A 10323-nucleotide genomic window follows, 5' to 3' on the forward strand; every position below is an offset into this window, starting at 1 on the left:
ATTTATTTATTCGACAGAGATAGCGACAGCCAGCGAGAGAGGCAACACAAGCAGGGGGAGAGGGAGAGGAAGAAGCAGGCTCCCAGCGGAGGAGCCCGATGTGGGACTCGATCCCGGAACACCGGGATCACGCCCTGAGCCGAAGGCAGACGCTTAACTGCTGTGCCACCCAGGCGTCCCAATTTTAGCCATTCTGACTGGTGTGAGGTGGTATCTCATTGTGGTTTTGATTTGTATTTCCCTGATGCTGAGTGACGTTGAGCACTTTTTCACGTGTCTGTTGGCCATTTGGATATCTTCTTTGCAGAAATGTCTGTTCATGTCTTCTGCCCATTTCTTGATTGGATTAATTATTCTTTGGGTGTTGAGTTTGATAAGTTCTTTATAGACTTTTGGATATTAGCCCGTTATCTGATATGTCATTTGCAAATATCTTCTCCCATTCTGTTGGTTGTCTTTTGGTTTTGTTGACTGTATCCTTTGCTGTGCAAAAGCTTTTTATCTTGATGAAGTCCCAGTAGTTCATTTTTGCCTCTATTTCCCTTGCCTTTGGAGACGTGTCCAGCAAGATGAATTTGGTTTTAAACACTGCTACGGAACACGTTGTGGACACAAAATTTCTTTTACAACTCAGACTACAGCAATATATCTTATAAAATTGTAATCTTTCTGTTTGTCTTTTCTCCACTTCCTTGTAAGTGATTTGTCCCCTGGTGAGTCAGTGGCATCCGCATTACTTTGAGATGAAGTGGAATTGTTCTAGAAGTAATGAAAATAGCAAGAAGAAACATTTCAGACTTTCTGACTGCTTTTGGGAATCAAAATGGAATGTCTGAAGAAAGCAGAACATTGAATTTGTGCTATGACAATAGAATTAAGAGTACACAAGAAGAAGATGACTCCATCCTTTCTCTTTGTCAAGGAGAGGAAATGGAAGGGTGTGACCCTTTTGGGGAGATAATTTTTCCATAATTATCTCATTTCTCTGCAAAAGCTTGTGATAACTTTCAATCTGGGCTATATTTTCAAAGATGTCTGTAGAACAAACAACCTTGAAAGACAGAGAAATTGTCTTTCTCTGGGGCAGAGGATGGATTTGTTTTCTGACCAGTACAATAAATATTGCCCCTCTGGGGCAAAGGTTGGGCATGTTGCTAGTAGCCCTTTATAAAAGTGGGAATTTCCTAAGTTTGGGGTTCCTCAGCTATGGCACAAACCCACTTGTATGCAGTATATACTTGAACACACTCTATGTGGCTCCCATGATACTTGGGAGACAAGGAGAACCAATGTGGATGTAAAACTCATGCTGCCTGCAGCACCATGAGTTATAAAGTCTGTTGCCTCAGCCCAAGAGTCTCACATGTCTGACAGAATCTGATATTGTGGTAGGATAGCGTGCGGCTTACAAGTCGAGAACCTCACACCCTTAACAGTTCTTGACTACCCTAGATATGGGGTAGGGGATGACTGGCCATGTCCTGAGAATGGGGTACTCATCAAAGAGAAACAGAGTCAGTGTTGAAAGGCTGTCAGAGACCTATGTAAAGAATTACCATGGGCCCCTTGAGAACCTGGATCACATGTAAAACATTTTCATTGGAGGAAACATGACACTTCTGCTGTTTTCCTAGCAATGGCTCTCAGCCAAGATAAAAATCACTTCCCCAGTGGACTTTTAGAAATGTGTGAAGGGAAGTTTTGGTTTTCAAAATAATGGAGCAGGAGTGGGGAAATGACTGACATACAGTGTCTGAAGACCAGGTGTGCTAAATGGTCACACAAGTGGAGACTTGTATGTCATTCCCCAGTTGCCAATAGCAACACCACCAAGAAACTCTAGTCAGTACAGAGTGCAGGCCTTCCATCAACAGCTACCTACCAATGGTGAGGAGTTTTCCAGAAGAAGGATGCATGCTCCTGCCTTGAGACTTTGTAAGCTCCTAGCTAAAAGTCCATGTGGACGCTCTTCCTTTTCAAAGGTCCCAAACATAAGCATTCCCTTTGTGGAGGTATTGACACCCAAGGTGGGGGTGGTGAAAGAGAAAGGCAAAAGCAGTACTTGAATAGAACTGGACAGTGATAAAACACTCCTTACCACTCTACCCTTTATCTGAATAGCTTATATTTTTATGAGGAATAGCTCATCATCAGTAATCACTTATATCTTTTAAATGGTAGAAACATAATCTTGACATTAACTAGAAGCAACTTCTATTACTGTGTGAATAATAGCAGAATAGCACACCTTTACTTCACTTCAAGACATATCCATTGAACACGTGCAACATGCAAAGCATTGTGCTAGGTGCTGGAAAATAAAAATGGCTTAGATATGATCTCTGATCACAAAGACCTCACAACACTCCAGGGAAAACAGGCACATATACAACTACTTATAACAGAACAAATTAGAGTTGCCTGGGTGGCTCGGTCAGTTAATAGTCTGCCTTTGGCTCAGGTCCTGATCCTGGGGTCCTGGGATCGTGCCCCAGCGTTGGGCTCCCTGCTCAACGGGAGTTTGTTTCTCCCTCTACCTGTGACTCTCCCCCTTGCTGGTGCATGCTGTCCCTCTCTCTCTCTCCCTCAAATGAATGAATAAAATCTTAAAAAAAAAAAACAGAACAAATGAAACCAGATGCAGAAATCTATTTTTGCATAAATATTTTATTATTGATATTGAGTATCAATGATCCACAAAAAAGCCAAAGAAGACTATTGTGGAATGTACAGACTAACATTACTAGGACACCGATGTTTGCATTCTAGTACAATGTTCTTTTTGTAGGATCACAGAGAAAATGATGCAGCTCTCCATAATGATACAGGAACAGTAGCTATTCCAAATGAAAATATGAGAATTGAATAATTCAGCCTGAGCTGGTGGGGAGAGGAGAAGATTGGTCGTAAAAGAAGGAAATTCCACCCATTTCTACTCTTCCTTCTAAAGGGCGCGTCTGGAGAAAAACCAGAGCTGGAGTGTGGCTAGGATATCTCATGTAGCACAATGTCCACATCTGAATATAGTGGCAGGGAATATCTCCTAGAGACCTTAGCAACTCCTAGAATCCAAGTGTTTTTTTCTTTCCATTTAGACTTAATTGTGGATATTTATCACTTCTTCTCCCTTGGTATGAAACTGTGAGGTTTCTCAATAACATATGCTGAAAGCGGGAATGTATCTGCTTTTCAAGAAAAAGACAATGTTAAGCCCAAATCTCTATTATATATAATGAACTATAGTAAAAAGGAGCACAGTCTCTTTCAAATAAAAACATTAATAAACGGTAATCAGCATCAAGTTTTAAAGGGAAGCTTAAAAGAAATGTAATTTACAAGATCACCATCTCTTCTGACTCTCTGTTCATGTCACTCTTACAAATAGGGGCAGTGCTCTAACAGTGTTTATGGTTTATAGAGTGGAAAAAAGACTCCAAAACTATGCACATAAGTTGCATATGTCCCAAAGGTCAATCTAGATATATATATGTAAATCTGGAAATGTAGAATAAAATCATTGTAAATTGACAAGTAAGTAGAGGAGGGAAAGGTTTACCCATGCCCATGACTGAATTTTTCTAATGAGAAGCTTCATCTGTAGTTTTAAAATAGCCAGACACCTGAAAGAACAAGAAAATGTTATCACAAAGTAGAAAGTGAAGACTATGCAGGCAACACAACGACCCTTTTATCTTTTTTTTTTTTTAAGATTTATTTATTTGAGAGAGAGAAAGAGAATGCAGGGAGGGGGGCAAAGGAAAAGGGAGAGGGAATCTTAAGCAGACTCTTTGCTGAGTGCAAAGCCCGACCTGGGGCTTGATTCCATGACGCTGAGATCACGACCTGAGCGGCTGCTCAACTGACTAAGCCCCCCAGGCGCCTCTGTTTTTCTTTTCTAATGAGAGATGTTAGGAAAGGAGTGCATGTAATTATGAAATATTCTCCAAATAGAAGCTTAGCTTCTCTCACAAAGTTGAACAATTCCTATTACATTACAATACTACCAGCTGGGTGCTTTCTCTGTTTCCTGCCCTTAAACATTACCCCATTATATGCTCACGTGATGTTATTTATTTGATATTTTCTCTGATACTTTCTGTGAGTTTGAGATCAGTTTCTGCAATTTATAAATGAAGAAGCCAAGGCTTACAACCAACTTGTATGCAATTCTGTCTCATAATGAAGCGGGTACTGTGGTATTAACAACTATTCTGTTTTAGTGTCTAATAGCCTAGGGCCTAAGTGTGAATAATAGTCAAGGGACCCTTCATTCACATCTTTCTGTGTATTCTGTTTTATTTCTCATTGTAGGAGCTGTCAAGTGCATATGCCACATGGTAAATTGCATCTTCCTGTTAGAATAACAATCATCATTTTAAAAAATCATCACATTTAAAAAGGAACTAATAATCAAAACCCTTTCACATGCACAGTAAAGTGCAACAGTGATATACTTCCTCACAATTTCATCCCTAGCTTGTGGAAGAATGGGAGTAGATTTTCTTTTTTCTTTTTTTAATTTTTTAAATATTCATTTATTTATTTGAGAGAGAGAGCAAGAAAGCACAAGCAGGGGGAACATCAGGGGGAGAGGGAGAGATGCAGGTGCCCTGCTGAGCAGGGAGACCAATGCAGGACTCGATCCCAGCACCCTGGGATCATGACCTGAACTGAAGGTAGACACTTCACCGGCTGAGCCACCCAGGTGCCCTTGGGAATAGATTTTAATTATGATTCAGTTCTCTTTATTATTCAGCCAAACAAAAAGCTAAGAGACTAGAGTCGCTATGTATTTTCTTGGAATGCACCATACCTGTTTTTTTTTTAATGGTAAATATTTATTTGATAGGCATGCTAAGGTAATAAGAACAATAAAACTCAAATCTTAAACATAAATAAATTTCTGGGCTTTTTTTCCTATGAGGAAAATGCCATCTTTAATAGAATTTTACTTTTTTTTTTTTTTTTGCTCTGGGTGAGGAATTTTAAGTTCAAATATATGTTTATTACCTTTTTTCCAGTAGAACCATTTTTTAAAACTTTTCTTTCTATTAAGTTCCAACTGCATTATTTGATATTTCTCTTTACATGTGATTTTCCACATAACTTAGCTATATGACCTGGTATGAAAAAAAGATAGGTAAAAGTGTGTAGTATTCCGCTGTATTTACTGATCCTATTAAGAGTGATAATTTTAGGTCACCAGTTTGGCTCAGTTGGTAGAGCAGGTAACTCTTAACATCAGGATTGAGTTCAAGCCCCATGTTGAGCATAGAGATTCCTTTAAAGAAAAAAAAAAGAGTGATAATTCTTTTAATATATCTCTTCCCAGAAAACTATGCTTCAAAAATCAAAAGCTGTCATTTCTTTTTTTTTTTTTCTTAAGTCCCAATGTGGGGCTTGAACTCATGACCCTGAGATCAAGACCTGAGCTGAGATCATGAGTCAGACACCTAATCAACTGAGTCACCAGGGTGCCCCAACTATTATTTCTTTTTAAAACCAGACCATGAAATACATGAACCAAATCCAAATATTAATAGTGATGAGTATTATCAGAAGTGAGCACATATTTCTATGAGAAAATAAAATCATTTTTCAAATAAATACTTTCAAAATCTCTTTATGACTGAGTTGTATAACTGGACAGATCCTGGGGATAAAGGGGTATCTTACCTGTGTTCAGAGGAAACATTCAGCCTTTGAGGTAATTAGAAAAGGAGTTTTTCTGCTCTTCATAATCTGCAAATGCAGAAGCAAGGAGTTCTGATTGGAAAGAGAGAGGTCTAGGATTCTCATTCATGAAGAAAGTGTTCGGAAACCTCCCGAGATCAAGACCTCTTCCCTTAAAATATGCCTGAAGGGTTCTGAAAAACTGAAGAGAGAAAGAAAGTGTTCGATGCCATATGTAAATTAAACATCAAAAATACTCAAACAGAGATATTTTTCCCCTCTCTTTTTCCCTCTGTGAATTGACTTGAGGGCTAATCTAGGAGACAGGATGTGGAAAACCCAGAAATAGTTTTCACTACTTCTCCTCCTTCCCCTCTGATGTGGGAATCAAAGGCAGAAGAAAAATTATTAAATTTCCTTACTACTTACAACCCATTAACAAGTCCTTGAAACAGGCAGAGTGACATTCCTCTAGGGACTCAGCTGCCTCAATGTTGATACTTTGCTGAGGGCAAAAGGCAATTTTAGCCCAACCCCCAGGATTCTATAAGTCTACTTTAACATATAAAAATTTCTTTGGAAACTTCCTTTATCTCAACCCCCCAAGATTCATGTTGGCAACCATCCCCCTAGCATTTGACCACCGATATACATCTGAAGGGTCTCGTGACTCAGGTTTTATTAGACAGTAATAAATGACCTTTTCCCAACAATAGCTAGCCCCCTCAAGATCTTGGAAGGCTTGCTTCTAAAATTCCTTAGAGATTTACCCTATCCCTACCCTCCTCTCACCTTGAAAGTATATAATGGGGCACTCCTCATGACCCTGGTGCAGCTTTTCTCCCCATGGGTCCTGTTCCCGTGCTTTAAGAAAATCACCTTTTTGCACCAAAGACATCTCAAGAATTCTTGGCTGTTGGCTTCGAACCCTAACGTTCTTTCCTACATCACCCTCCACTCTCCTAAATTTACCCGCCTTCTTTCTGACATTTCAACCCTACACAAGATAATTCAACATTCTTGGTGGAGATTGAGAGAGGAATATCAATTATTTAACAGCATCACGGTCTGAGGGTTTGTTGTAAACCACCTCTGAACCACTTAGGTGAGAGATTAAATTGAATTTCACAGTGATCAGAGCTCCTTGCCTCCTCTCTGACTGAAGGTGAGCTCCCAGGCATTGTTTTCTACACCTTAGAGTGCATTTTTCAGCTTTCCTTTAGGAAATGGATACACAAAAGCTTGAAAGGACTACTTAGTTGTTTTAACCCTATATTGTTATATTTCACATTAGTTTCCTTATGGAAACTATTTTGAAATGGAAACTATTTTTAAATAGTAACGTCAGCATGTTTATTATATTTGGCATATTTTAAGAGAATTTTTGCTGATGTTTTGAATTCTATTTCCTAGATAACATTATATTGAAAATAATGCCTTGGGTAGGGGGGCACCTGGCTGGTTCAGTCAGTGGAAGGTGCAACTCTTGGTCTTGGGGTTGTGGGTTTGAGCCCCATGTTGGATGTAGAGATTACTTAAAAATAAATCTTAAAAAAAAAGAAAGAAAGAAAATAATGCCTGATAAATTGATAAGGTCAATTTTCAGTTTTTGCAATTGAGCTTTGCATGTGCTGGTCATATGAGAATCTGTTTTATCATCAGTTCAATCTGAACAAAAATCAATTCCCTGCTATGCCCTTGATTTTGTATATCTGTGAAAAATCTAGGCTATAAAGTCAATGTGTATGTAAGATCATTTACAAATGTAATGTGTTGTATGTGTATAAAATCACCTCTAAATATAAATTTGTTTCTCCTTACAGAAACAGATGTAAATTAGCCAGAAGAGCAATAGGATCCCAGCCACTAGGCTAGCAAAGCCCTTGACCAGTCGTGTTAAGGAATCTTCTTGGCACTTGGCAGCCTCCTCTCCACCGTGCTCCACTAGCCCAGTGTAGTGTGCACAGGTCCAGAGAGAAGCCAGCTTCACCCTGTAGCCCAGCATATCCATCCCAGTGTATGTGCTTACCAGATCTCGGTTTCTGGGGTTGTTGAGTGACTTCCAGTTCTCTTTGTTTCTCAGTGTGGCTCCATGCACAAGCCCAAACAGAACCAGGGCAACACATAGCAGCAGGAATGCTTTCGGCATGGTAGGATGAAACTGAGTAGAAGGAAGTATTGGGGAGATGTCGATGGTTAGAGAGAGAAGAGAGAAAGAGAAAGAAAAGAAAAAGGAGGAAGGAGACAGAGAAGGTGAAAGTGGGGAAGGGAGGAGAGAAGGGAGGGCAAAAGTGGAAAAGAGAGGAAGTTTTTTTTTTTAAGATTTTATTTATTTATTTATTTGACAGAGATAGAGACAGCCAGCGAGAGAGGGAACACAAGCAGGGGGAGTGGGAGAGGAAACGGCAGTCTCATAGTGGAGAAGCCTGATATGGGGCTTGATCCCATAATGCTGGGATCAGGCCCTGAGCTGAAAGCAGACGCTTAACGACTGCGCCACCCAGGTGCCCCAAGAGAGGAAGTATTTTTAAAGAGAGACAAGCTGGAAGAAATAGTATACTGGTTCCCTTAAATTTTGCAGCCCTCTTTTTTTTTCCACATTCATTTGCAAATGAAAACCCCCCAAATCCAGTTGATTACCTCAAAGGAGTCCATGATGATGAGAACATTATACAGTGATAAGCAAAGCAATTATGAATACCACCTAGAAAGTCCGAGGATGACTTTTCATCTTTTAAAAAATGCACTTTGTTGTCACCAAAGAAAGCCCAATTTTTAAAAACAAAAAACCTTGAATTACTTAAGTGTTAAGAGAGCAGTCTTGATAAATGAAAAAGGACAACGAGGAGGAGGAGGTGGAGGAAAAGAAAGAAAAGAAAAAATATACCCAAACTGAGAAATATACTGTACACACACATCTGAGACAGGCACAGAACACACCAGCATAAGCATAGATTGTCTCCTACCCCAATGTGTGAAGTGGAAATGAAACACACAGGAAGGGCTAATAAAGCTTACCTGGAGTTGGGCTTTGGCTGGCCCTCGTTGGCTACCCTGTTTACAATCTGCAGGGCAATTCATGGTTACTTATAACCAGTGGACCGGCTGGAGGTGGGAGTCAATGACGTGAGCAGGGGGAATCAAAAAATAATGATTCCATTTTCAGGCATGGTACCAAAGACCCTTGAGAATCACATCTTCAAGCTTCCTCGGGGGTGATAGTGAACTTATTTGTCTTATAAATACAGCAGCCGCTCGCTCCTCTAACCTCTGAACATTTTATGTGGTTTTTATGAAGCACATAAGGAAGGCACTTCTACACAGCAAAGTGGCTTTTTACTTTTTCACTCTTAAGAGAAGGGTATACACAGCGGCTGGCAATATGATGATTACCCACCTAATAGAACGCTCCTTTGGAGATATCAGCTTTTCAAATTAACATCATTTTTTTGAACAGGAAATTCTATTGCAAGAGATAAAATTGTTCTTTGTGACCTACACCTTATATTTCTTCTGAGAATCTCAAAAAGCTTTACAGGTTTTAAATAGCAGCATGGTTTATCATAAAAACCCCTTCAAAATAGAGCAAAAAGATAGCATGTGTTTCTTGGAAAAAAGAAAAGTTGCTATAGCTATCGCATCTCCTTGGTGCATAAATGCCATCCAAAGAAAATGGTACTGTGAAGAAATGGGACTTGTGTTGTGAAGCTGCTTTGGTGGCAATAATTCAGAACAATTCTGGACAAGGACTTTGTGAGAAGGCTAATAATCTGGACTAGAAATTAGCATACCTGGCTATGGTCTGTCTTGCCGTATTGACCCTAGGCAAGTCACTATGACCTTCACTTGTTCATTCTTTTCTTCATTCATGCAGCAAACATTTTTTTTTAAAGATTTATTTATTTATTAGAGGGAGAGAGTGTGAGGGTGGGGAGGGGGAGGGGCAGAGAGAGAGGGAGAGAGAATCTCAAGCAGACTCCCCACTGAGCTGAGCGCAGAGCCTGAGGGGAGGCTTAACCTCAAGACCCTGAGATCATGCATGGCCTGAGCTGAAATCAAGAGTTGGACGCTTAACCGAATGAGCCAGCCAGGCTCCCCCATGCAACAAACTTATTGAGTGCCTACTATGTGCCATGCACTGCTTTGAGGATAAAATGGTAGGAATAATAGGTTCTGCCTTCATTAAACTAATAGATTAATGGGCAAGACAGAGATCAATCAAATCATTATACAACAAAATGTATAAATACAAATGATGAGAATATCTAAGAAGAGAAGCTGGTTGCTGTGAGAATGTGGAAGAGGGGGGTTTGATTCAGTCTCAGGAATCAGGGAAGGCTTCTATGAAGAAGTGACCTTACCTCTGGTGGGTAAGTAGGAGTTACTAGGCAACCTAGGGAGACAGAGGGCAAGAGTTTCAAACAAGGTTGACAGCTGTGCTAAACTCTTTGGCTGAAAGCAATATGGCACACTGGAACAACTGAAGATAAATTAGTATGACGAGAAGAGCAAGGGAGTCTGCTGTGAGATGGGGCTGGAGAGGTAGTCAGATTATGATCTTTCCACTGCAAGCAATGCTGATTGAAGGGTTTTAAGTATCCAAACAGCTTGATCAGACTTGCAGTTTTAAAAGATTTTTCTGGTTGCAGT

At 39.9% G+C, this 10323-nt stretch overlaps 1 protein-coding gene across 1 annotated transcript; it reads right to left on the reverse strand.

The window, feature by feature from the left end:
• Positions 1-2679: 2679 nt before the first annotated feature.
• Positions 2680-9560, reverse strand: C2H2orf66 (chromosome 2 C2orf66 homolog). Its single transcript, XM_034654892.1, has 4 exons — positions 8692-9560; positions 7703-7834; positions 5677-5875; positions 2680-3620 (listed from the first exon to the last, which is right to left on the reverse strand). Exons 1-3 carry the CDS (start codon positions 8752-8754, stop codon positions 5696-5698), a joined length of 375 nt encoding a protein of 124 aa, XP_034510783.1. The 5' UTR covers positions 8755-9560; the 3' UTR covers positions 2680-3620; positions 5677-5695.
• Between the last annotated feature and the right edge of the window lie 763 nt (positions 9561-10323).

The sequence above is a fragment of the Ailuropoda melanoleuca genome, chromosome 2, assembly GCF_002007445.2.
Source record: "Ailuropoda melanoleuca isolate Jingjing chromosome 2, ASM200744v2, whole genome shotgun sequence".
Classification (NCBI taxonomy): domain Eukaryota; kingdom Metazoa; phylum Chordata; class Mammalia; order Carnivora; family Ursidae; genus Ailuropoda; species Ailuropoda melanoleuca.

Bases quoted from the DNA above. Each gene is read 5' to 3' on its own strand.
- C2H2orf66 (XM_034654892.1), bottom strand. From the start codon at position 8,754: ATGAATTGCCCTGCAGATTGTAAACAGGGTAGCCAACGAGGGCCAGCC. The intron at 7,835-8,691 runs GTAAGCTTTATT...CCTTCTACTCAG, and splicing joins CAGCCAAAGCCCAACTCCAG to TTTCATCCTACCATGCCGAA. The intron at 5,876-7,702 runs GTAAGCACATAC...TTCTCTCTTCAG, and splicing joins ACCCCAGAAACCGAGATCTG to TTTTTCAGAACCCTTCAGGC.